This window comes from Elaeis guineensis, chromosome 13, assembly GCF_000442705.2.
Source record: "Elaeis guineensis isolate ETL-2024a chromosome 13, EG11, whole genome shotgun sequence".
Taxonomy (NCBI): domain Eukaryota; kingdom Viridiplantae; phylum Streptophyta; class Magnoliopsida; order Arecales; family Arecaceae; genus Elaeis; species Elaeis guineensis.
This window is the reverse complement of record NC_026005.2, coordinates 12,048,868-12,076,438: the sequence shown is the minus strand read 5'-3', so window position 1 is coordinate 12,076,438 and position 27,571 is coordinate 12,048,868. Positions and strand designations below refer to the sequence as shown.

Below are 27,571 nucleotides of genomic sequence, written 5' to 3'. Positions count from 1 at the left end.
ATGTTCTGAGAAATCTCCGAACAAGTCCCACAAAATAAGTACGAAAAGAATTTGGCTCCAGGATTGGACCCAGTGGTTTCACCTATTCTCTTTTGGGAGGAGGTTTCATGTATGAACCTTGGAAGGTATTTTTATTGAAGGATTTGACAACGGTAACTCTTTGTTTTAGTTTATGATTGAAAAATTTAAAAACTTATTCTGCATGGATTTTAGGAAGGATTGTAGCAAAATCTTTGTTGGGAAAAAGAAACATGAATTGCAGTCCACAAAATTAAAAGAAGTATCATAGACCACCAGAAGCAGAGAAGTGGTGTAGTAAGCAAAAGCCAGATTCAAGAACAAATGCTTCTATTGTAGGAACTGGGGGATGCTGAGTACCTTTATGAACACTAGACTTCTCCGAGTTTCAGCAGCAAAAAGCTTTGATAATACATGAAATGGTTCCATAGTCTATGATGAAGGTAGAAGAAAAGTTGTACAAACTAGTTAGTTCTAACTATCCTTATTTAATAAGTATTACAAAGAATGAATATGGTCTCTCTGTGCGTGTTTGTGTGTGCATGCCAGAACAAGAATAACTATTTATTAACCCTAATAAGTACTACAGCGTATTAATGGGATGATGAAGTTGAACTTACAAACACATAATAAGATCTTTAAGTAGTTGAAAAAAATACATAAATCTCATCCCATAAAAAGGAAAAAAGGAAGTTATTCCAAAGACCCTTGACCTTCACAGCTCCAAAGTAGGCACGCTCTCAAGCTCTCACACATCCCACAGACTATGTAGATAACACATTCATGCCCAAATTATGCTCACAATACCAAAGAAAAAAAAAAAAAAAAAAAAAAAAAAAGGGAAAGAAAAGAGGGGGGAAGAAAATGAACGACTCAAATGGCTACCCATAACGAGAGTGATGGCAAATCACATCAGCTGGAAGATCTAGTTTGATTCGCCACATACATGGAGCGCAGGCGGCTGGCTATTTGGGTGAATGACGGTCGTTGCTCAGGATCAGGTGCCCAGCATTGTTCCATCAACCTTCTCCAATCTGGGTCGCAGGAATTCGGCACAGGAGGCCTCAGCGTATTATTTAAAATACCTCCTGCTTGTAGACAGGGAAAGCAAATTCAGCACCAAAACTTTTGTCGAAGCTAATGCCATACTTAGTTTAATACTTCAATCAGCATATGAACATATTCTAGAGGTTAGATTTATTCTCATTCTATCTCCAAAAAAAGAGCAGTCCAGTGCATGAGGCTTCTACCATTGCAGGGTCTGGGGAGGTCACACATAGACAGCCTTTACTCCAGCCAAAGAGGTTTCCATGTTTTGTACCGGAGGGCAAAGTTGATCAACCATATCATCGTGCCAAGTCTCTCTCTCTCTCTCTAAACAATTAATGGAGGAGTGGACTATTGGTAGGAAAATCGATTCCAGCAGAATCCTGAAACCAGGATGATTTTAGTCATCCTTATGGATTCTTTCTGAATGATACAACTCATTATCACATAATTGGAAACACAGGCTATGATCAGTTCTTGATGGTTTGACCACAATCTAGGTTTAATATGCACGCTGGCATAATTTTGAACCCGACCAAGTTATGTCCTTGCATAAAGAGAAAAGGAAAGCACCAAGTTGTCATGAGATCAACATTCCTAAGAGTGATATGAAGAAGTATCAACTTCAGATCTAGAAGTTCTAGGATATGACTGTCCAAAAGGGTCATGAATTCTCCAAAGCAGGCATTGGAAAAAAACTACCAGCAAACATCCAGCATCCATGAACTAAACAATACAATTTACTGAAAATGTAGTGAAGTTTTGAAAGCATACCTATAACTGCACCATAATGCATATCGGCATAAGGCTCCTCACCAGTGAGAATTTCCCACATGACAATGCCGAAGGAATAAACATCAACCTGTAGTATCATTATAGATTAGTTCCTAATATTAACAAACCTTTGAATCTTGGTAAACCAGACTTCAAACATGTGGGTGAACTTTTTTCTTAGGAGACTTCTAGTGTCAATTTACCCCTTTTGACATACAATACCAGGTTACAAATTGATAGTGAATGGAGTAGATCACTATAAAAGAGGGGTATTCTGAATTACCTTATACTTAATTCTTCATATACACAAGAGGAGGAAAAAAATACATCACTAGCACGTAAATGATAGTGAAGGTCATGGCTTGCAAATAGTCAAAATTAAGAATAAACCAAAAGAATTATTGTTTCTTTCTGAGACCAGATTCCCCTGACAGTCCACTGGTTTCATTTAGCAATAGTAATGCTTGATGTTATTGGTTTATTCTGAGCTCCTACAGAGATATTGCTTAAACAAATGCTTCCCTCGATAACAGGTCTCTGAAGTTCGAGGATGAGCTCCTACAAAAGTTGTTGGGCTTCAATACGGTGGAACTCTGGGAGCAATTGTGGGACTGAATATTTTCCCAAATAGGCATCTGGCCATTACCCACAAGTATAGAGCTCGCATGCATTAAATATGTCATACCATCAGGGATTCATGCATACATGCCATGTCCAAATTTATTCAATATGCAACAGGGACAGTATTCAAAAAGTTGTATATGGCATACAATAAGTATATGGTATACAATAAGCACAGTAATGTGTTGTTGCTCTATATCCATAACAAAAGCATGGTAACTGTGTATCTTATGAAATGAAAAAGATTGGATGATACCTTTTCAGACACCTTGTTGCTGCTGATTGTTAATAATTCTGGAGCCATCCATGGAAGCGTCCCCCTCATACCACCAGAAACCATTGTATTTCTTTTCATCTTTGACAAGCCAAAATCACCTACCTGGATGAAACAAATACTAAAACTCAGATGGCTGAATATTTGGCATTGGCCAACTTGCAAATTATTCACTTGGCATCCATAAGGAGTGCCACTTTTAGCAGTGCACCTAATGAAGAGCATTTTGTTTAGTTGAAACTATGTCTCTCTTAACAACAAAAACGTATTGTACCTTACAAATTGGTCTTGATGGATCTTTGAGATTCACAAGCAAATTATCACATTTCAAATCAAAATGTACGATATTCTTAGAATGTAGATATTCCATCCCTATTGCTGCATCCATTGAAAGTATAAGCCGCTTACGTAGATCAAGATACCTATTATATCCAATTATCCATAAACCAAAGTGTTAGTTCTGATTATAAGAATATATAAACAGAGAAGATGAGAAAGAGAGAGCATATACTTGTCCTTGCGTAGTAAAACATGCTTAAGCGAACCATTGACCATGAATTCTGTTACTGTTGCTAATGTTCCCCCTGGTCCATCTTGCACGACCCCATAAAAAGCCACAACATTTGGATGGTGAAGCTTTGAGAGAATACAAGCCTCCCGCCAAAACTCTGAAGTCTGTAAGTGGACTTATTTGTTATTTATATATGTATGCTAAAAATTATAAAAAGAAAATTATCCAGGCTCAACATTGCCAATCAATTCCATTTGCTGGCACATAAGCTCGAAATCTGCTATGGCGCAACATTGAGAATTAGAAATGGAAAAAAAGAGAGCTCAACAAGCTTACCAATCTATTTGGAGATGATTTATCAGTAAAGCAACTGTTCTTAATCCTTTTAATGGCCACATCACTGCCCCTCCATTTTCCATGATAAACAGTTCCAAATGTGCCAGAACCTAGTTCTCTGAGCTCCTCAAGATCTTCATTCTTTATAATCTGCTAATGGATCATTCACAAAAATAAGTGCCACTAATCTTCATCAAAGATGAAAAGCAAAAATGTTGGCAGCCTATATGGAACCAGTATGCCATGATAACATACTAAAATGTCATAGATGTCAAATAGCAATTCTAAGCGACCATTAGTATTCTATTTTACTAAATGGATTACCAGAGAGCCCTTTTGACATTTTATACTGTAATTATGGTTGGGCACATAATTCTAGTTTTAATTTCCAAGGGCAATATTTTGAACCCTGATTTTAGTTCTGCTGGAGGGTGCCAACTAGTACAGTTGGTAAAGTCCTTGGAGATTGGTACCAAGTACCAACGACTTAGGTTCGAGTTCTGCATTTACCCAATTTTCAGCTAGGTTCCTTCCTGTCCTAGTTCATAAAAGAAAAGAAAAGAATAAGGATTTTAGTTTTATTGACCGGCTACTTCTCCATGTCTTCGTATATTAAATGAGTTTGTCATCTTTCATCTGTGTTACAGATGCTGTCAGAAGAGAGCTTCCCTGTAATTTAAAATAAGCAGCATAACACAGCAAACTGCCATGTGTCCACCAATATAGCATTAGAAGTGCATTAAATACTGGAATATAGAATTGCATTCAATTTCCTCCATTGATGATGAAGAAGCAAAGATATGAGGAATAAACAAAATTTCATATCTCAAATGAAGAAACTAAAACTATTGTATCTCACGAAACGTTTATGCAAAATGTTTTGCTTTCAAGTCTTTGTTGTTTTGGCTGTATTGCTGATAAGTGAGGGTACCAGGTTTGGCAGTTAGATGTATTCAACTCTGACGTAATCACTATTTTGGAGTTCTACCGGACAGGGTAAGAAACCAAGCTGAAAAGCCCATCTCCAATTGATGGATTCCCTTACTGTAAGATAAAAAAGGAACAAGATATACGCAGAAGATCAAATAAAGGAGAATTTGAATTTTTGTTCTCCTTGTATTTGAAATCTACTTGGAGAGATCTTAAAACTAATAAAATAATCTAAACAAGCATGTTTTAAAATGAAGATCAAGGAAGAATGAAAACTACATGTAAGTTTCTATAGTATCTAATGGCAGCATGATGGATAGGATATGAACATTGGAAACTTTTCACCCGCTGCTATCATTAAATGCACAAGAATAGCAGCTGCAATAGCATGCCACGTGTCTGGAAACTTGAGCCGAAAACAGCTACAACAAAAAGGACCATAAAAAGTAAAAAAGCAACACTAAGTTAACAACGATATAAACAATGGAAAAAGTCAAAGAATAAGAATAGTATTTATCTGTTAATAATGTAAGAATAGGACTCATAGGCCAACTAAAGCTTTACCGAGTTCCCACTTTCAACACAACCTATTGTCATGACATGTCATAGCGAAACAAGTAATTTTAATGCAGAAAAAACAAGTCATCTTCAGTAATTGCTAATATATGCAAATTATCTATCAAAAAGTGCAGGAAACTTATTAACTATTTTCAAAAGCCATATATCAGTGCTCCTAGTGCACGCATTACAGCAGAGATGCTCCAAGTAAAATACCTGCAAGCGACTTGGAACAAAATCTTTCAGAGAAGCATCATTTACTGGTACAGCGGCTGGCCCAATCTCCGGTTTCAATTCCTATAGCAAAAATAAATTAGCAAACTTTTGTCTGCAGAGTTCTGATGGTGGACAGCAATAACCATGCTACAAGTTAAAACATACACATGCCCGTGAGCACAAATACATACCTCACAATCCGAGATTAGTGTTCCTAAGTTGTTTCCAACTTCAGCCAATGGATTCCCAGCTTGCAAGGCATCACCACTTTTGTCCGGTAATTGAGTTTGAGTAACGTCTGATGGAATATCATTTGGGTACAACATATTAGCATCCTGTTCATGAGGGCCAGATGATTCTCGTTGCTTTTTCTCATTGCAATCAACTTGGGAATTCTTGTGAGATTTAGTAACATCATCCTTTAAAGGAGCAGAGTGATGTGCACTAGAAAATCCCGCTTCAGTTCTGGTATGCAGGGAACGGTGACTGATAATGTCTTGGTTGAAAAGAGAAACATCTTTATTTCCAGACTTGTCTTGAGCCAAATTTCTCTGGAAAGACAAGTCTTCATGGTTTTGCATCTTCAAGCCGACGCCAGTGTCATCTTCTCTGCATGCTGATAAACATTTCACTTCAGCTGCCTCTCCTCCTTCAATAGTGGATTCTTTGAAATGACTTTTAACCACACCAGTCTCACTAACAACTGTGGAATTTTCTGAATTCCTGCTCCTATCAGAATCATACCAGATCTTATCTTTGTTCATAACATTCTTATCACCAACCAAGCGCAATGGCATAGGGTCCTGATCAGATATCTCAATCTTCCTTCCCGTACTATAGCTCTTTCTATAGTTCTCTTCATTACTAATGTCATCCGTCTGACCATGTGCTGCATACTTGCAAGAAACTTGATTAACTGCAGCCTTTTCCGGATCATGCCTATTCTGCTTGGTTGAGAAAGTGTTGCTGCTTACAGGTTTACAAAAAACTCTTGAAGTTTCTGATTTCTCTGTTGCAGCTAAAGGTTTGAACTTGCTCATTTGATTATCTGTATCAGCCAATATTTCACACATTTTGATCTGTGTCACATCATCCATGATGGTTGCCAGTTCAGCGGCAGGTGGTTTTGCAGCTAAAGGGAACTTTTCACTTTGTGAAACTGGGTTTGCGTCAGGTAATGGTTTAACAGTTTCTTTAAATGACTCTTGAGTCACACTAGTATGTGGGTGAAGTGCTAGTTGTTGGAAACCAACTGAATCATCAGACTTTGATAGCCGAACCAGTAATTCTGCCTGTTCCCGTGGGATCAACTCAGTACGAAAAATTCGTAAAGAACTTGAAGCTGGATCTGCATAGCTAAGACCGGTGACATTAGCCTCATAGTCTGAAAATCCAGAAGCAAAATCTCCTGCAGATGTGCAGCGACTGTCATCCTCTTTGGGTGCAGAATTCTGGCCAGAAGTCAAAGTATCAGGTGGTGGTACCACCTGTTTGGTATTTACATGTTTTGCATGGCATTTTGAAGAAGCTACACACTCCGGTGCAGAAGAGCCACAGGATACATCAACATGCATAAAGTTTGAAACTGGACCATCATTCTGCAGTGTGGGTGCTGAACACTTACTTGCCACATGTTGTATCTCCTTGATTTCATTTTTTCGGTGGGCTAAACCATTAACAGCTGAGTCCACCTCTTTCACTGACACGTCTTCAGCCTGACTTCTGGTGTCTCTGTAAAGCCCTTCAACCACACCCTGATGAACAGGTACTAACTCATGGATTGGCTTAGGAACAGAAGTTTCACCACTGGGTGCATAGTGAACATTACTGCCAGAGTCAGGTGTAGATGATGAAATTGAAATTCTGTCATGTTTAGAATAGTCAAGATGGTGACTTGCAGAGTATGGATTCCCATCACCTTCAGCATTTTGCATTTCATGGTCCCGATGTTGTGGATTATCAAAGCTAGCAGACAAGCTTGATTGAATTGGAAAGGATGGCGTATTTACAGGAGTTGCTGAGTTTTTCTTGACCTCTTCGACTTCGGTATTAAGTAACTGAAACAAGTCACTTCCCAATGTGCTTGGAAAGCCAGATAGGCTCAAAACTTCACCAGATCCTTTCAAATCATTGACAGCAACCAGGTATTGAATTTCAGAATCCCCCTCCATGTTGCCTAGACTGAAATGGATGTCATCGTGGTCATCTGAAGAAAATAAAAATATCCTGGTTTTCTGCGATCCATCACCTTTGTGTAGAATACTGCACTCCTCAAACATATTTTGCAGATCCTCATCACATGATACCGATACCAAGGCATCAAAATCCTCCCCTGGCAGCTGGTATTTGATTGTGTGGGTTTGGCTATACATTGCTTTTGTCTTCTGCATGAATTCTTGCCAGGATATGCCCTTGCTTATTCGAAACATGCGGGTCTCACCTCCCACATACCTTAGCTTGCCATCACTTGGTCGGGGTAAAAATTTACCACCAAAACTGCAGACGAACTTCATCTTTGTTGATGAGATATTGGAAACTTCTGAAGGATACCCATGATGAAATCGTCGACCATTGCCTCCATCTGATAATGAATGTGATACTGACCTCACTAATCCACGATCACCCTTATTTTTAGTCTCAAAGAAGACTTTCTTCTCCTTTTCCTTAGATTGAACTTTATGTTCAGTTGCGAGCACTGGATCATCTGATACACGTTGAGGTCCCAGGGGAGGTAGACCTATAATCACCCTCTGGTCCACATAACCAGTGCCAATTATCTGATTTACAGATGTACTTGGAACAGGAGGCCTCCTGGGATTTGCTCTTTCTCGCATGAATTCAAGAGCAAACTCCTCACCAGTTTGAAATGAGTAATTCAATACATGCCCAACACCATATGATACAATAGACTCTGGAGGTCTAGGATTGGTGTTTGCAGAAGGTCTAGGATTGGTGTTTGCAGAACTTGATGGACCTTGCATAAACCTTTGGCTTGCAGGGCCAAGCCTCTCATTTCTGGTCTCCATGGAATCATAATGGAGGTGTTGAGAGTTTTTAAAACGCTCCATCAATCACATATACTTTAATTTTGGAAGGAATGGATATCCAAAGCAAAAGCCTCTGACGTTCTCATCCTATAAAACAAGACCATATTGGCTCTGCAATGACTTAAATTGTCTCGCTTCACGATGCCATTGCCGACACAGTATTTGTTTCTCAGAAAATTGAGGCTGTGTAAGTGGAAATGGTTGTACCAATCTCCTATCAATTTTTTAGCCTGACAACACAACCTAATACACAGCTGTGAGAAACAGAGCAGAGTCAACAAGATCGTGTATATTAAGACAATCTTGATGAGTAGCAAAGTCATTCCATGAATTTGGTACATCAAGAGACAAGCATAAATGAGATAAGATTTTTAAAAAACATATACGCTTTTAATCAGTTCATGACAACCAAATGAAGCATGATAACTAAAGCAACAAATATTAAATTCACCAAGAACAGCAAAGAAAAGAACATTCCTTGAAATCTACATCACAAGTCTTTCATCTCAAATTAGACAAGCAAAAGAATTCACAGGTTATTCAGGTCCATTCCTTTTTCCATATTTCATGCTCATTTCCCATATGTTATGACAGTCAAAATTCCTATGAGGACCTTCATTTCTCACATCGTTCGTGGACCTGATTCTTGCCTAGCCAATTAATAAAGAATTCCCTGTCAGTTATTCCATCTAATAAAAAACTTCTATATCGTTTCACTCATGATACTGCTCCTTGCTTTCCCCAAAACTAGAACTCGATAACCGCAAGAGAAGAAGATATCTCTTGTCACAGAAAGATGGAGAGAAGAAGAAATTCTTCTCTTTATATAGCAACAGACCAAGGTCTATTCCAATCATAACAAACAAATGGCAATAACAAAAAGGAGAAACATGACCGATCTCTCTGTTTTTTCTTCTCAATCTTCTAGCACACCTGAATTAAGAAGCAGAAGAAAAAGAAGAAGTTATTTACTATCAATATACAATCAGCTAAAGTCACTGCTTCTTATTAAAATAAACATGACCATATTCAGAAAAAAAATCAATTCACCTATAAATAGAGAGAGAAGGAACCTCTAGCATCTGCTAAAAAATTAGCTCCACCAAGAACTAAATTCTTCTCTTTCTATAGCAAAAGGCCAAATCCTATCACAATCTTAACAAGCAAATCTTAATAACCAAAAGGAAAAGCCCCACTAATTTCCTTGTTTTTTCCTTCCCAGTCTTCAAGAACACCCGAATTAAGAGTTCAGGGTAGATCGAGGAGAGAGATGACATACCTTCTGATCTTGGTTGCAAGCTTAACTTGCAGTAGATACATCCATCACTGGCCAAGCCCCACCCCTCTCTCTCTCTATTCCTCTCCCCTAGAAAACTGCCGGGTGGAAGAAAGAGAATTATGAGAGGGTGATAAGTTCAGGCGTGCGTAAGGTCAGAAAGAGACGGGTTTGGCGATTAGTGCGAGATGGGTTCGTTTTGGAGCATCATTGGTGGAATTTGGCGCATTATCATGGGCGGCTGAGACTGTTTCTTGATGGAGCTCCATGGCCAGGGATGACGTCAGAACCATTTATCAAACCAGTGGCACAGATCTCAAAGATGAAAGCTGCCCGGTTCCTATCCTTGGCGTGAAGGCAAATTAACCGCACCAAATTGAAGTTCGAAGCAACGAATTCTCTCTCTCGCCATTGCTTATGTTTTCTCCGTTTCTCCACTTTCGTTCTCTGACGTGCCGACCATGGTTTTTTTTTCTTTGTTTTCCACCGTCCGCTAACGACTGCTGAGGACTTGTTTCTTTTCTCCCCCCACCGACCATGTCGTTTCCCCACCGCCCAACCAAGGGCCTTCTCTTTTTCTTCCGTATTTTTCCCTTCACTCGTTGTCATTGATTGAGACAAAAATGCATTGGACATCCCATCGGGGACTCTTTTGGTTGAGGGGGAAGGAGAGGGGGGAAGTAACGATCCATGAAAAAAAAATGGTGAAAAACTTTATTTTTCATCATAGTTTTTGAAATAGAAAAAAAAAAAAAAATTTCTCTTGATTTATATATTTTATAAAAAAATTAGCTTATAATCCTGTACAGCGCATGAAATGCCATTTTTTAGATAATATTTAATTTTATTTATTTATTTTATAATATTTATTTTATATATATTTTAAAAATAATTAAAAAATTATATTTTATATATTAAAAATTATTGAACAAATCTTGTAAAATCCTGATGACCCTCGCACTATGAAATTCCTTCCTAAATTTATTGTCGATAATGTTGTCCGTCCACCACAAAATTCTAATACAACTCAATCTCATACTTTATCAATCTCAGATCATGAACGCTGAGCAGCCCAAAAGTGGAAAAGGAACCAAGGTTCAGAAAACAACCAAAAATCTTGATTAGGATAAATTTTCAAGAAATCCTCTTCATCAACTAAGATATCCTAAGAATCATAAAATCCTGCCCTAAGTCATCAACTGTCTTGCAATCATAGCAAAATCCAATCAAGGAAAACATCAAATCCTCAAATTTCCATTCAAAGAGAACACAAACGATGCAACCCACCACATAAGATTGGATCTATAATTTATCAATATGTAGCTTTCTCTGCATTATATTTGAGAGGCATGCGAGGAAAATAACTGCAGGGCCCATTTAAGTGTCCATGAAATTGGTAGGTGTTTGATAACTTGGGTAAACTATGGTGCCTTTCCTATCGCTTTCTCAGGAGAATATGTTTTTTTTTCCCCATTTGTCAAGACCTACTGTAGCAAATTAATAAGGATCTGGTAAACGATTTGATGTCACATCCGTTGATGTGATGCTCTTTTCACCCACCAGTGCAAGAATCAAACAAATAAATGAATCGAAGAGGCGGGAGAGGGACGGAGGAGGAATACTCACTTCCAGCGGCCTTCCCGAGTCTTTCTCCCAACTCCTGTGGTTCTCCTCCGCCGCAGGCAGCCGTGCGGGGGAGGCACCAGCTTCTATTATCGATTTTTTTTTTTTTTTTTTTGAAAGTCCTTTTCGAATTTCCCTTTCTTCCAAACGGGAGGCCACCCATATCAAATGTCATGATAAAAGTCAGATTCCTCGTATCCACCAGTCGAGCAAAATCGTTCAAGAGCCAGCCCAATGCCTTTCGCTTCCTCTCCGACTTCGAAAGTTACGGGAGTAAAAAAAAAATGACGTTGCTCAACGCAGCCCACTCCTCCCTTTTGAAAACTCCATGCGACACAAAATCTCTTATTCATGTATCAAACAGAGATGCACCAAGGTAAAAATTTTATTTTAATATATAATATATTAAATTAAATTATAAAATATTTTTTTTGATTAAATATATAATATATATTATTTTTTAAAAAAATAAATATTCAATAAAATATAAATCTCCTACGGTATATTATTTTTCTATGATCAACTAAATATACAAAACCTACTTTCATTATATCTAGACATTGATTCCTAAAATAAAAAATAAAAATACAAATGGATCGAATTAGATCGAAATATGAATAATCTTAGTTTGATCCAATTCTTTGATCGAATCCTAATGTTGGATCTAAATCCAACCCAATAGAAGATTAGGCCTAGTTTATGGCTAAACTTTTTGATTCAATGAGATATTTAAGTCGGATTAGATCTATATATAATCCTATCCCAATTTAAAAAATCTAGATCTAGATCCAATCTAGATTAACCACAGCCAACTACATTTTAATTGCCATATAGTCAAGTATTGTCACTACATAAAATAAGTAATAAATAATATTATTTAAAAAATAAATAAAAATATAAAAATAATTTTATATCTATCTTTATGTTAAAAATATGTCTATACAAATCTTAAATCACAATTTAGAGGATCAAACAGATTTAGATCATAATGATACACTAGATTCGAATGGAGTTGGATCTAAATTCAGTGATCTAATTCAACCTAAAAAATAGAACAAGATCAATTTTAGAACCTGGTCTGGCCCTACAAATTTTTTAAAATGGATCGAATTTAAACAGTCAAGCAAGATTGAATCACGAGACAATCTGATCTATTTACAATCTTAGAAAAAAATTTAATTCTTTCTGTAAATCAAATAAATCTTAAAAATATAAAACTTCCCGGATTGATCCATATCTTCCCATCATGCTATAATAGATACGTACTTCCCACGATAAAATGGTTGATGATTAACATCCTGCTATATAGATCAGATAATCCAAGGAATACTCAATGATTATTAAACTATTTGATAATCCCATATGATTTGAGACATTATTCACTCACGACACCCAAGACAGAAAATTCAACAATTTTTTGCCCAAAGAATAAGACACAAAAAATAAGGGGAGAGATCCACAGAAAAAAATTTATATATGATTGAAATTTTCAAAAAAAAAAGAAATGGAAAAATAGCTTTCTTATAAAAATAAAATTTACATATCATATAAATACATACATACATACAAATATATATATATATATATATATATAAAGATATATCTCTTTATTAAAGACATGATAGGTGTTTTATATAATTTTTTGAAAAAAAAATACTCAATTAAATATAAATTATTTTAAAATATATATTTTTTCATGATCAATAAAATTTATAAAAATCACTTTTCAAATATCATATATATATATATATATATATATATATATATATATATATATATATATATATATATATATATTAAAAAATATTTTATTAAAAAAAATTCTTACCACAAACCCAATGAGTCCTCAAAGATACAAAACTTTTTAAATGGTTCATATCTTCATGCCATACCATAATGGATAAACACTTATCTTGATAGAATGGTAGATAATTAACATCAGATTGTATAGACCATCAAACAATCCAATGAATACTATTTATTGTTAAACTATTTGACAATCCCAATATGGTTTGAGCCACCATTCACTTACGATACCCAAAATAAAAAAATAAAAAAAAATCAACAGTTTTTTGCTTAAAAAATAAGAACTCATCGCTCCGCCCCTTGGAATTATGGGGATAACATAACCCTTGGAATTATGGGGAAAACACAACTTGTTCCTCCAAAATTCTTCTTTCTCAAAGAGTAACGCAATTACCGGCGATAGGATAGAATGGAAAAGAAAAAGAGGAGATATCTTCTTGATCGGGCGGAGTTAGCAATATTTCCTAATAATATTAAAATGGCATGAAGGGATCTTTTGTGTCTATAATTTTTATACATGATCTTTTTAAACAATAAAACTAGCATTCTAGAATGTTAGTTAATAACGATTGTATTCATTAGTAAGATTGATGAGTAACATAATTCCAGACTCGTTTTGAGCAATAAGATTCACAAGCATGATCCGGTCATATGTGATTACTCAAATCCTTGTTTTTCCATTTTTGTTCTCCGCCTATGCTTACTTTCATCAAATACTCTTCACCTGTTAGGAGAAAAAAAAAAAGGGAGAAAAAAAGATCAATAAAAATTCAAGGATTATCTATGTGAATTTATGTGAATTTAAATGTACGTATCACTCGCCATATCATACATGTCCACATATTGGACATTATCTATGTGAATTTAAATGTACGTAGATGCAAATGGCTAATTCAAGGAACATCAGATGGATGGACAGATCAAACCAATAAATAAACATTAATTAGAATTTCTTATCATCAAATTCCCCTTATTTAAGTTAAGTAATAAACAATTATTGTGAGTAACGGACGTATTAATGTTGGCATACAGGATACAAATAAGAGAAGCACTGAAAATGACTAGGATCTCCAATTCTCCATTTGATTAAAACCTTATTTTATTATTTTTGTAACTTGATCTCCGGCTTCTGGCTGGCGCAGCGCACTAGTTTCTCTTCTTTAAAAGAGAACTAAACTAAACCACATAGGGTATTACTTGATAAATTTTCTATGCATCTTTCTGCAATGCAACATATAAATTGAAATCAATGTTTACACCATTCACACCATATATATCATATAAAGTTAATTAAAAAAGTCAATATTTGGAAACCCGTTCGCTACTTATGAAAGGTCACATGAATGATTTTTTGTCAAATGGACAAATTATGCTCACCATGATTAGAAAATACCCGAACAAATGATTGAATATGCCTGGAAATCAGTAAAATATAATGATTAGCACAAACATAGACTTGGATTTCGTACTCTCACAAAATTAGAAATTTTTAAACCATCCACTTGATAAAGCAATTAAAAAAAAGGAGTGCTAAAAGTTTATATGTCAATGTAAGTCATGGCAACCTCTCTACATCAACAGTTTCTACTTGGTCTGCCAACCACCACAATTTGCATCGACTCATCTGTTACCCAAGGCTTCCAAACAAACTTCTATTTTGTACTCGTGAGCGTGCAACCACGCAGGAGTAAAGAGAGGACTTTTACACCCATCTCAAAACTCGAAGTTGGGAATTAAGAAATGTGAAGCTTGACTGTTGCATGAGATTTAATCACATGTTTCAGTTAACACCTTGGCCTATGCATAAGTCATTTTACAATTTACATAGGCAGATGAAATTCTGAATTAGAATGTTCAGAAATTCAGCATTGAGGATATAGAAATGGCATAGTTCACCATGAAAGCCTACTCCAATGCTTTCTTAGTTCAACCAAAAACCTACAAAGGTTTTAATACTGGACACTGCCCAAAGTATGACTCCTACAAATATTAAATAGTTGAAAATTGTCAGGTTCAACTTGCCTCTCAAAAATGGATCTCTAATTAACTACATATTTTATTCCATTATTTACCATAAAACTATAAATCTTCCAAAACAAACCTTTATAGTTTACCATGAAAGCCTACTCCAACATTGACAAAGGATTTAATTCTGGGCACTGCCCAAAGCAGGATACCTACATATAATAAATAGTTGAAAATAGCCAAGCTCGGCTTTCCTCTCAAAAGCTTATCTCTAATTGACTAAATATTTTACTCCATAATTTACCAAAAACTATAATTCTTCAAAGACAACAATTCTCATTCTCCTAAAATGGTTGAAGAAACTAATCTTCATACAAATGCTCCTCACAGCTATGAAATCCGCATGTTCAGCTTCTTCATTAGTATCTGCAATATGATAGCAGTAACTCCCTCAAGACCTGAACCTACCATACCACCACATTAAGATGAGCAGCAGCAAAAAATATGCATACAAAGGAAAAGGAAAGTGAGTGCCCCATGAAAAGAATGAAAAAAGGCATATAGATCTGGAGAAAGACAGGATGAATTAAAAATTTTAATTATATGAATGAACTCGGAACACTTAACAAAAGACTAATCCAAACTGCACTAGAATTTAGTAAAGGTAGCATTAAATTAATTTCTAGAAGATTCAAAAATCTAAAAGGCATAAGTTTACCTCACGATGCAGCTCTCTAAAATATGAGAAATCTAGTAGATGGTTTCTTTCCCCACTTCTCTCTCAAACAATGCTGCGAATGCATAAAAGTTGAATATGAGTTTTAGCACAAACCTTGCATAGAATCAAATGGACATAATCATCGTTCCACATATGGAATTTAATTTAAATTTCATTAACATGATGACTAGAATAACTATGAAACACAGTCCACTTTCTAGTTTTAACATGATTCATAATTTACATCTAATGATTCATAGCATCGATGAACAAGAATGTAAAATTTTGTGTGCAAGAATCCAAAGAGTGTCATATTACTAACAAAGAAGTCAAAAAAATATTCTAAGGCTAAATGACAATGCTAACTTACGGTAAATTGGGGCTGACATCTAAAAGAAGCAGGTATTCATGACTTGTCCCAGCTTGATGATCATGATTCTCCGTGTTAACCACTAGTCCAGCTTTTGTAATAATGAGGAAGAACTTCAGTCATTACCAACTCTCAAACACAACCAATTTCCATGACAATGAGGTTTAGCCTTCATATTCAAAGGAAGCTGATCGAATCTGAAAGCTTAAATGTGATTCTGTTGAGGTCATTGAACCTTCAAGTTTTGAGCATTGCAATTCCAAGGTAAATTGGTTCACAAAATAGTCTGCTCATTAATTTGGTAGCCAACACAATCCTGATTCCAAAGCTTCCAGTAACTCTTCAGAAGACAATCAGATAATGGCATCATTCCACCAATTTGGTGAAAACAAATGATAAAGAATGATCTATGATACATTTGATTAATGCAATCCTTGATAATACATTTTTGTCGTTGGGAAGGTCCTTGCATAATTGCACTATAATCTTCAAAATCAACCTTCTTCTTCACACCTGTGCAGCATAAAACTACTCATGTGCTCATATACTCGACTTGCCTCTTTGTAATATCCTTTCCCCCACAGAGCTTTGAATAATGAATTATACATAGAATAGCGGCTCACCAGACCCTTCATGGTCATTTTCTCATAGTTCTCAACTGCTTCTGCCAGTTTTCCCCTTCTGCACAGCAGTTTTATGAGAATGTGAAATGGCACATGATCAACAGGTAATCCAGATTTCTGTACTTTGCTAAACAGCTCTTCAGCTTCCTGGAATTTTCTCTTTAAACAAAGGCCTTTGATCAACTCAGTGTAAGAGATAATATCAGGCTGGTAACCTCTTTTCAACATTTCATGGAGCAATTGGTGAGCAAAATAGATGTAACCACTGTTACATGCAGCAGCAATCAATAAGTTATAAGTAACAACATCAGGAAAAAGCCCACGAGCAAGCATCTCCTGCTTCAGCAATAGAGCATAAACTATGTTTCCTCCTTTTACTTGAGCATTTATCAATGCATTGTATGTGAAGACATTTGGTTCCACACCCAGTGCTACCATCATATCTCTAACTGAGTAAGCACCGGTGACATCTCCAAATCTCCCATAGCCATTAATGACAACATTCCATATTAGAGGCTCTGGGAGCATGGAATCTCTTAACATCTTTTGCAAGAACTCTGAAGCTTGTAGGATGTGCCCCTGTAGGCAAAGACCTTGAATGACCAATTTGTATGAGATTTGATCAGGTAGAACACCAGCAAGAAGCATCCTGCGGTGAATATCACAAGCCTCATCCATCTTCCCTTTTTTAGATAGACCGCTTATAAGAGTGTTATAGGTTACAAGATCTGGAATAAAACCCTTTTTGTGCATTTCACAGACATATCTGTAAGCAAGCTTTAAATCCTGCACCAAACAGAACCCATTGATGATTACATTATATGCGATACGATCAATTCTAATACCTTTACCGGACATTCCATTCCAAAGCTCAAGTGCTTGGTTGATATCTCCCTTCCTAAAACATCCATCTATCAGTATTGTTGAAGTAATTAAATTTGAAGCCTCATGCTCCTCCAATATATCCGCAAGAAGTTTCTTTGCATTATCCAAAAGACCTCTATTGCAGAGGGCAAGAATTAATATATTGCAAGTAACTATATTTGGTCTAATTCCACTTTGTGCCATTGAAGAAACAAGATTAAGGGCATTGTCTACACTGTCCCAGCGACTATATGCATCAACTAAAGTATTGTATGTTACAGCATTTGGGGACATGCCAACATCTGACATCAATTCAAGAAGCCAAGTTGCAGTTGACAAGTCACCCATCTTACAAAGTCCATTCATGAGGAAATTATAAGTGTGAATATCTGGAATAGCCTTTTTCCTGAATAATTCAGAGTGAAGCTGCATAGCAACTCCAATCTTTCCTTCAGCACATAATTCCCTAATCAATGCATAATCACTGTCAAAATCAAGTTCAGAAGTACCCTCTAAGCTCATAACACTAGCAACTCCTTTGTACAGGCTACATCTCCCAACAATGGCCATGCTTTCCCTGCAAAATACAAGATACCAGAGGGAAAAAGTAAATTAGATATCAGTACTCCTGCACATAAAGTTATTTAGAACTTCAATCCTGGCCGAGCATTGTGATTGTCCCTAATTTCTAACTGCAAATTGACATCCATTAGCATGCTAAAAATTTTAGTGTGCAGTGAAACTTTGATCAAAATAGAAGCATACAATATTGCAAATATTAAACATATTCATTGCAAGTGAAAGTTTAATTTCATTTCATGAAGCATACAGAATTACTGATTTCAATCAGCTAAATATATAAACCAACCTTAACTTCTTCAATCGCTCCATAGTGTCAACGAGGACGGTATCCAACACATTGAAAACAGCACGTGGATCGTTGTTGTCATTGTAATTACCCTGCCTACCCTGCTTGAAGAACCAGTCTTGCACATTGATGCAGTATGGCTCCTCGACAGTTAGTCCTGGGCTTTTGACCATCAATGGCAGCTGCCCATCGGATCTACGACAACCCATACATCAAAGAATGATTTAAAAAAATAATGATAACTAAATTCAACAAGAAACTGATGGTGTATCAAAATCAAATAAAGGATCAATTTTTTCAACGGAAACCCAAAGGAAACGCATCAATAACAACGACAGACCACATTAGGCGTCAAGTTTAGCAAATCGTGGATTGTAACAAAAAGGATACCTCTGATAGTCGTCGGGTTGTGATATCTGGGAGAAGATTCCAGAGAAAAAATCGCCGATACCCCTGATGAAAGGAAGGGTGTGGAGATCGGAGCAGAGGATCCGGATGAAGTGCTGGAATTCTTCGCCGGCGGCAATAGACTGAGGCGTCGAGAGGGCGTGAGAAATCGGAAAAATTGGCATACAACTGGGGAAAAGTGGATAAGAGAAGGAAAGAGAAGGAGCTCACCAACATTTGATGAGGAATTTCTCTCTTTTTTTCCCTTTGGATTTGATCGTTGGTGTGATTGGTTCTCGGTGGAAGGCAAGGAGTGGGGAGAGCCGCCCAAAACCACCTCCGCCGCCCACTTCTCCCACGGCCGCCGGCACGCGCTCCACTCTCGATCCCGCCCCCTTCGCCTCCGCCGCCCACTTCTCCCACGGCCGCCGGCACGCGCTCCGCTCCGAGAAAAGAGAGGAGGAAATGGGTGGGTGTTACCTCACCATCGAGGCGCCGGCGAGGAGAGGCTCCGGCGGTTGCCACCGGAAGTCCGTTACCACGGCAGGGATGTCGGCGCAGATGTCCGGCTGACAGGGTGGAAGGCGAGGGGGACGACCGGAAGAGAAGAGGGGGAAGAGAGGAAGGGCCTATATGAAGCAAGGGTTTGGGGCTCTGGGAACGGTGATAGGCGAACCGGGTCACGTGTCCCGTCATTTCAGTTCGTGGCCCTGATACGCCACGTGTGAGAGATGTAATCTAATTATATATATATATAATAAAAAATAAAAAATAGAGATTATTTATAATTTAAAATAATTAAACCAACCACCGGCGGCATTCCAAGAACTGAACTCGCCACCTCTCGCAGCCAAAGCGAGAATTATACCACTAGACCAAATGCTCAGTTGTGATAATTGTTGGGATATACCGACCGACGACCCCGACCGCCGACTCCGACGGACGACTCCGACGGCCGACTCCGACTGGCCGACGGATGACTCTGACTGGCCGACCGACCGACCGACTCCGACTGGCCGACCGACCGACCGACTGGCCGACTGACCGACTCCGACGGACGACTCCGACGGCCGACTCCGACTGGCCGACGGACGACTCCGACTGGCCGACCGACCGACCGACTGGCCGACCGACCGACTCCGACGGCCGACTCCGACTGGCCGACCGACTGGCCGACCGACCGACCGACTGGCCGACGGACGACCCCGACGGCCGACCGACCTACCGGCCGACTCCGACGGACGACTCCGACGGCCGACTCCGACTGGCCGACGGACGACTCCGACTGGCCGACCGACCGACCGACTGGCGACCGACGGACGACCCCGACGGCCGACCGACCTACTGGCCGACTCCGACTGGCCGACCGACTGGCCGACCGACCGATCGACTGGCCGACCGACCGACTCCGACGGACGACTCCGACGGCCGACTCCGACTGGCCGACGGACGACTCCGACTGGCCGACCGACCGACCGACTGGCGACCGACCGACCAGGAAGTCTGATGGCCGACTCACATAAAACTCGCCGACCAACGGAGGAGCCCGACGCCACTCAGCTGGCCACCGACCTAGGGTCGATCGACTCCTCTGATCGCCGTACAGCTGCCAGACCTTGTCAGTTCTGACAGCAACATGCGGCACGGCCACCTAGGGGCATTGTCCCGCCGAGGGCATTGTCAACCCTAGTGATTTGACAGCCCCACGGCGACATGATGTTTTCACGGTGACTCTGACAGTCTACAGTGAGTTGACAGTTCCTCACTTGTCCGCGCCATTAATGACGGCGCCATACCGTGCTCCACTATATATACCGGGGAAGGCAACAGTGCAAAGGATCGATCCGCCCGTCTCTCCCACAAACGCAGGCTCGCTCCTCCCTCTCTCTCTCTCGATCGAGCTCTCCGTCTACATCTCACTGTTGCCCAGTCACCTCTCTGACTTGACCGTCAGAGGGTCCCCGCCGGAGCCGCCTCCGGTCAGTGCGGACTTCCTTTTGCAGGTGCACGCTTCCCGGCGATCGGGCGACGAGGCGATTGGCCGCAACAGATTGGCGCGCCAGGTAGGGGTACAGCATGACAAAGACAAGAGCTCAACGATCGAGAGTCACTGGGTCGGCCAGGCGCTCTTCCCGCCGGGAAGAAGCCTCCCCGCCCCCACCAGCGGCGGAGCCTAGCTCTCCGCGCCCTGCAGTGACCACGGAGGCCCAAATTGCGGCCATTGTACGGCAGATGACCGTACTGACCGACGCAGTCAAATGCCTCCAGCAGCAGCCGGCTGCCCGACCCATGCCTTCCAGGAGCAGCCGCCGGCGACCGCGCCGATCCCTATCGTCTCCACGTGAGCGCCCTCAACAGCGCTCCCACAGAGAGGAGGAGAGACGACCACGGCGCGATGACCAACGGTCCCAGCGGCCCTCTCCCTCCCCGTTGGAACGGGCAAGGAAGGAGAAGCGGCCGCGCACACCGTCGGCCTCCTTTTCAGAATCTTCCGGAGGCTCCACCCCTGGGGTCTCCCAGCATCGACGAACGGACGACTACGAGCGACGGTTCGAGGAAATCGACCGCCGACTCGCCCAACTGCAGACGGACGGTCAGAGGTCTTCGAACGACGTCGACTTCCAGACCGCCCAACCACTCTCCCGACTGGTCCTCGACGAACCGATTCCCAGTCGGTTCAAGATGCCACACGTGGAGCCATACGACGGCTCCACCGACCCAGTCGACCACCTCGAGAGCTATAAAGCTCTCATGACGATTCAAGGGGCAACCGACGCTCTTTTTTGCATCGGCTTCCCCGCCACACTCCGCAAGGCTGCCAGGGCCTGGTACTCCGGTCTCCGATCGGAAAGTATCCATTCCTTCGGGCAGCTCGAGCACTCGTTCGTGGCCCATTTCAGCACCAGCCGAAAGCCGCCGCGAACGTCGGACAGCCTTTTCTCCCTCAAGCAGGGGGAAAACGAGACGCTCCGAAACTTCGTGGCGCGATTCAACGCGGCCACGCTCGAGGTTCGGGACCTCAACGAAGACATAGCTGTCTCAGCCATGAAGCGGGGCTTGAGGGTGTCCCGATTCACTTATTCTCTGGACAAGACCCTCCCCCGGACTTATGCCGAGCTACTGGAGTGCGCGTACAAGTACATGCGCGCGGACGAAGGAGCTTCCGACCGGCGCCTGACTTAAGGCACGGGCCGAAAAGAAAAATGGAAGAAAGGTCGGGCCCATGCTGAACCCAGCAGGCCCTCCACCGATAGATGGGTCTTGCCCCGACAATGGAGTCCGAGATCGATGCATCGCAGGTATGACTCCTACACCCCTCTCCCCGCTTCTCGTGCGCAGATCCTGATAGAGATCGAAGGAGCGGAGAATCTACGACGGCCTCGACCTCTGAAGGCAAAAGGCCCCGACCAACACGGCCAATCGTCGATCGCCGAATCAACGGCTCGATCATCGATTGTCGAACCGACGGCCTCGGCCTCTGAAGGCAAAAGGCCCCGACCAACACGGCCAATCGTCGATCGCCGAATCAACGGCTCGATCACCGATCGCCGAACCGACGGCCTCGGCCTCTGAAGGCAAAAGGCCCCGACCAACGCGGTCGATCGTCGATCGCCGAATCAACGGCTCGATCACCGATCGCCGAACCGACGGCCTCGGCCTCTGAAGGCAAAAGGCCCCGACCAACACGGTCGATCGTCGATCGCCAAATCAACGGCTCGATCACCGATCGCCGAACCGACGGCCTCGGCCTCTGAAGGCAAAAGGCCCCGACCAACACGGCCGATCGTCGATCGCCGAATCAACGGCTCGATCACCGATCGCCGAACCGACGGCCTCGGCCTCTGAAGGCAAAAGGCCCCGACCAACACGGTCGATCGTCGATCGCCGAATCAACGGCTCGATCACCGATCGTCGAACCGATGGCCTCGGCCTCTGAAGGCAAAAGGCCCCGACCAACACGGTCGATCGTCGATCGCCGAATCAACGGCTCGATCACCGATCGCCGAACCGACGACCTCGGCCTCTGAAGGCAAAAGGCCCCGACCAACACGGCCGATCGTCGATCGCCGAATCAACGGCTCGATCACCGATCGCCGAACCGACGGCCTCGGCCTTTGAAGGCAAAAGGCCCCGACCAACACGGTCGATCGTCGATCGCCAAATCAACGGCTCGATCACCGATCGCCGAACCGACGGCCTCGGCCTCTGAAGGCAAAAGGCCCCGACCAACACGGCCGATCGTCGATCGTCGAATCAACGGCTCGATCACCGATCGCCGAACCGACGGCCTCGACCTCTGAAGGCAAAAGGCCCCGACCAACACGGCCGATCGTCGATCGCCGAATCAACGGCTCAATCACCGATCGCCGAACCGACGGCCTCGGCCTCTGAAGGCAAAAGGCCCCGACCAACATGGCCGATCGTCGATCGTCGAATCAACGGCTCGATCACCGATCGCCGAACCGACGGCCTCGGTCTCTGAAGGCAAAAGGCCCCGACCAACATGGCCGATCGTCGATCGCCGAATCAACGGCTCGATCACCGATCGCCGAAATCGATGGCCCCCACCTCTGAAGGCAAAGGGCTTCGACTAATGCGGCTGGCTAACTTGCCGACTTAGCTTCGACTAAGGAAGGCAAAACGCCAAGACGACCGCAGTCGTATTCGCGACATACCGATCTGGTCACGACCGATCGAAGGATATTCGGCTTGCCACCGTTTATCATACATCCCGACGCATACGTCCGACCAAGGGCTGGACGATAGATATTCGACTTGCCATCGTTATCCTATCCGAATACGTCGGATGCTACTCGACTATCAGATTCTGCGGAATGATCGTGTCGACGAGCAACGTTCGGAGGTTGACCGACCTCCGACCCGACGTGCATGCTCGACCTACAGTCGGGACGATCGATATTGGATCGTTCGTTGATGTGATCGTCAGAGTCGGGGCAAGAAAAGACGAAAAACCACTCCTTTCGTCCGAAGCCGTCGCCCACGTGTTCACGCGAGCCAACACGACATCGGGCTCAGGAGTGGGGGGGCAACTGTTGGGATATACCGACCGACGACCCCGACCGCCGACTCCGACGGACGACTCCGACGGCCGACTCCGACTGGCCGACGGACGACTCCGACTGGCCGACCGACCGACTGGCCGATCGACCGACTCTGACTGGCCGACCGACCGACCGACTAGCCGACCGACCGACTCCGACGGACGACTCCGACGGCCGACTCCGACTGGCTGACGGACGACTCCGACTGGCCGACCGACCGGCCGACCGACCGACCGACTGGCCGACTGGCCGACCGACCGACCGACTGGCCGACGGCCGACCCCGACGGCCGACCGACCTACCGGCCGACTCCGACGGACGACTCCGACGGCCGACTCCGACTGGCCGATGGACGACTCCGACTGGCCGACCGACCGACCGACTGGCGACCGACGGACGACCCCGACGGCCGACCGACCTACTGGCCGACTCCGACTGGCCGACCGACCGACTCCGACGGACGACTCCGACGGCCGACTCCGACTGGCCGACGGACGACTCCGACTGGCCGACCGACCGACCGACTGACGACCGACCGACCAGAAAGTCTGATGGCCGACTCACATAAAACTCGCCGACCAACGGAGGAGCCCGACGCCACTCAGCTGGCCACCGACCTAGGGTCGATCGACTCCTCTGATCGCCGTACAGCCGTCAGACCTTGTCAGTTCTGACAGCAACATGCGGCACGGCCACCTAGGGGCATTGTCCCGCCGAGGGCATTGTCAACCCTAGTGATTTGACAGCCCCACGGCGACATGATGTTTTCACGGCGACTCTGACAGTCTACAGTGAGTTGACAGTTCCTCACTTGTCCGCGCCATTAATGACGGCGCCATACCGTGCTCCACTATATATACCGGGGAAGGCAACAGTGCAAAGGATCGATCCGCCCGTCTCTCCCACAAATGCAGGCTCGCTCCTCCCTCTCTCTCTCTCTCGATCGAGCTCTCCGTCTACATCTCACTATTGCCCAGTCACCTCTCTGACTTGACCGTCGGAGGGTCCCCGCCGGAGCCGCCTCCGGTCAGTGTGGACTTCTTTTTGCAGGTGCATGCTTTCCGGCGATCGGGCGACGAGGCGATTGGCCGCAACACAGTGGTTCTTCAGGTTTTTGCTTACTCTGATTGGTTCATATTGCTACAAGATCTATGCTTGTGCCTTTACACTTATCTCCTCCCAAAGTCTACATTGTCTCTCTACAGATTACAAGCTGGTTTGCTGCCTTGTATGTTTACTGTTTCTTGTATGTTTTATTGTATATGTTTTGTATTTCACTTGTAGACTGCTGTACAAGCTTGGGTTGGGTGAGGCAGGAAGTTTTGGGTTAATTGTAATCATTTTATCTTCCTGTTATTTCTTTTGGGCTTGCTTGCTCTGTTCATCGGGTCCTTGTTTGAGGAAGTCAGAGCTCCTCCTTTGTACAACCGTTGCTTCAGCTGAAATAAATTTGTGTGGTTCACCGAGAGAGAGAGAGAGAAGGTGGGGGGGAAGAAAGAAAAGAAAAGAAAAGAAAAGATTATTGTTGCGGCCAATCGCCTCGTCGCCCGATCGCCGGGAAGCATGCACCTGCAAAAGGAAGTACACACTGATCGGAGGCGGCTCCGACGGGGACCCTCCGACGGTCAAGTCAGAGAGGTGACTGAGCAACAGTGAGATGTAGACGGAGAGCTCGATCGAGAGAGAGAGAGGGAAGAGCGAGCCTGCGTTTGTGGGAGAGACGAAGCGGATCGATCCTTTGCACTGTTGTCTTCCCCGGTATATATAGTGGAGCTAGGTATGGCGCCGTCATTAATGGCGCGGACAAGTGAGGAACTGTCAACTCACTGTGGGCTGTCAGAGCCGCCGTGAAAACGTCATGTCGCCGTGCGGCCGTCCAATCACCAGGGTTGACCCGGCTCTCGACGGGACAATGCCTCTAGGTAACTGCGCCGCATGTCCGTGTCAGAGCTGACAACGTCTGGCGGCTGTACGGTGGTTGGAGGAGCCGACCGACCTAAAGTCGGTAGCCAGCCGAGTGGTGTCGGGCCCCTCCATCGGTCGGCGCATGTAAGTCGGCCATATAACCTCGGGGTTCAGTCGGTCGGGATGGATACGCCCGACATACCCCCAGTCGGCGATAGGCCGTTGGACGGCCGGCGGTTAGCCGCTGATGGTATCCGTCAGTCGGTCGCCCCGACCGACGATCGGTCGGTCTGTCGGCCAGTCGGAGTCGTCCAACGGAGGCGGTCGGGCCCTCCGGCAGTCGGTCGGGCGATCGGGCCCTCCGGCAGTCGGTCGGGCCCTCCGGTCGGGTCCTCCGGCAGTCGGTCGGCGGGTATCCCCCAACACACTGTTATATGGACTCAGAGGTAAAAGCCTTTGAAATACTGTTCAGGTAATAAGCAGCCAATGTTTGTAGAATGAAGAGCCACATCCAGTATACTGACCATAGCAGCAGTGATAAGCCAGATAATACCTTTTCCACAGCAGAGGTTGTGATGAAGGATGTTTTGTGCAGTAAAAGGAATAGATTGCCAAAGATGAAGTCCATAAATACCCTGTACATTGATCCATGAAAGCAGAATCATGAAGATTGGTATCCAACCACACTGGACAGTGTATGGTAATGATAGAGATAAGAAACCCTTAAGCTTAATCATGATTAGGTATGTCAGGTCCGTTAATGGTGTCAATAATCTTTGTATGGGAGGAAACAGGTGCTGACATGTACACAGGTGAACCCAGGAGAACAGCATGAGATAATGATCAGGCAGCAAGCAGATTAGTGCAAAGCAAGTAAGAATATGAGTATGAAGGGGTAGAATTATAACTCCAAGCAAGAAAAGCTTAGATACCCTGCACAATAAAAGAAAGACAAGGTTAGTAAAAACACTCAGATTTTCTTTATTTTTTCCTTTTTGCTCTCTTTTTTTTTCCTTTTGTTTTCTTTTTCTTTCCTTTTTTTGAATATCATTGTTCTTTCTTTCTTGTGGTGTGTTATCTCAATTTTTTTTTCCTTCCCTCAAAATTTTCCGTAAAAACATTCCAAGTCTCCTCAGCTGTATGACCTCCTGAGATACAGTATGAATAAAAGAGAGCAAGAGATGGCGCTGAAACAAATTGGGCCATGCATACATAATGAAACAGAGACAAGCCACCAAACAGAGACGAGGCACTAACTGGTTTAAGACAGAAGTAATAAGTGTATAAGGCTCAAAAGAAATAAACATATTTGCCATATTAAAGAACAATGGTATGTTGCACAAAGAGATCAAATAGAAGTTAGCATAAACACTCCAATTTTGTATACTTTTTCCTTCTCCAATGTTTTTTCTTTTTTCCTTTTTTTTCCTTTTCCTTCTTTCTTTAACCTTTATTTCTTTTTTCCCTCTCATATGTTTATCACTTCCATCATGTTTTCCCTCTCTGATAATTATCATTCTAGCAGATCCCCCAGATGGAGTATAAATACTAGTCATGGTCCCAAAGAAGCAAGAAACGAACTTCATGCTGAGCAGGTTCAGAGAAAGATGTAGAGTTATAGAATTGTAAGAGCCCAGGATGGATCTTTGAATAACAAGCATTGAGTAACTGATAATTTGTATGTAAGTGCTAAATGCCATGTCTTAGAAACCCAACCGAATATGCATCCGCAGCCAAGATCCGAATAAAAGCAGGGTACATATGTAATTGA

At 42.7% G+C, this 27,571-nt stretch overlaps 2 protein-coding genes across 17 annotated transcripts; both read right to left on the bottom strand.

Moving 5' to 3' along the window:
- Positions 1 to 628: 628 nt before the first annotated feature.
- Positions 629 to 9,771, bottom strand: LOC105056675 (uncharacterized). Of its 7 annotated transcripts, XM_073247678.1 has the most exons (10): positions 9,612 to 9,726; positions 9,383 to 9,457; positions 5,477 to 9,265; positions 5,286 to 5,366; positions 3,582 to 3,734; positions 3,246 to 3,409; positions 3,009 to 3,156; positions 2,717 to 2,839; positions 1,840 to 1,927; positions 629 to 1,106 (listed from the first exon to the last, which is right to left on the bottom strand). In XM_073247678.1, the coding sequence occupies exons 3-10, from the start codon at positions 8,351 to 8,353 to the stop codon at positions 931 to 933; spliced, it is 3,810 nt and encodes a 1,269-aa protein (XP_073103779.1). In that variant the 5' UTR covers positions 8,354 to 9,265; positions 9,383 to 9,457; positions 9,612 to 9,726; the 3' UTR covers positions 629 to 930. The 7 variants fall into 7 exon arrangements, with proteins under 7 accessions (XP_073103779.1, XP_010937269.1, XP_010937270.1 ...); XM_010938967.4 differs by lacking the exon at positions 9,383 to 9,457 and having other exon boundaries at positions 5,477 to 8,586; positions 9,612 to 9,771; XM_010938968.4 differs by lacking the exon at positions 9,383 to 9,457 and having other exon boundaries at positions 3,582 to 3,731; positions 5,477 to 8,586; positions 9,612 to 9,770.
- A 3,821-nt stretch (positions 9,772 to 13,592) lies between these two features.
- On the bottom strand, positions 13,593 to 19,543 carry LOC105056674 (uncharacterized). Of its 10 annotated transcripts, none has more exons than XM_073247644.1 (7): positions 19,064 to 19,543; positions 18,836 to 18,975; positions 18,446 to 18,640; positions 16,091 to 18,154; positions 15,721 to 15,834; positions 14,415 to 14,452; positions 13,593 to 13,761 (listed from the first exon to the last, which is right to left on the bottom strand). In XM_073247644.1, the coding sequence occupies exons 1-4, from the start codon at positions 19,526 to 19,528 to the stop codon at positions 16,585 to 16,587; spliced, it is 2,370 nt and encodes a 789-aa protein (XP_073103745.1). In that variant the 5' UTR covers positions 19,529 to 19,543; the 3' UTR covers positions 13,593 to 13,761; positions 14,415 to 14,452; positions 15,721 to 15,834; positions 16,091 to 16,584. The 10 variants fall into 10 exon arrangements, with proteins under 10 accessions (XP_073103745.1, XP_029123832.2, XP_073103743.1 ...); XM_029267999.2 differs by having other exon boundaries at positions 15,721 to 15,793; XM_073247639.1 differs by lacking the exon at positions 13,593 to 13,761 and adding an exon at positions 13,841 to 14,258 and having other exon boundaries at positions 15,721 to 15,793.
- Between the last annotated feature and the right edge of the window lie 8,028 nt (positions 19,544 to 27,571).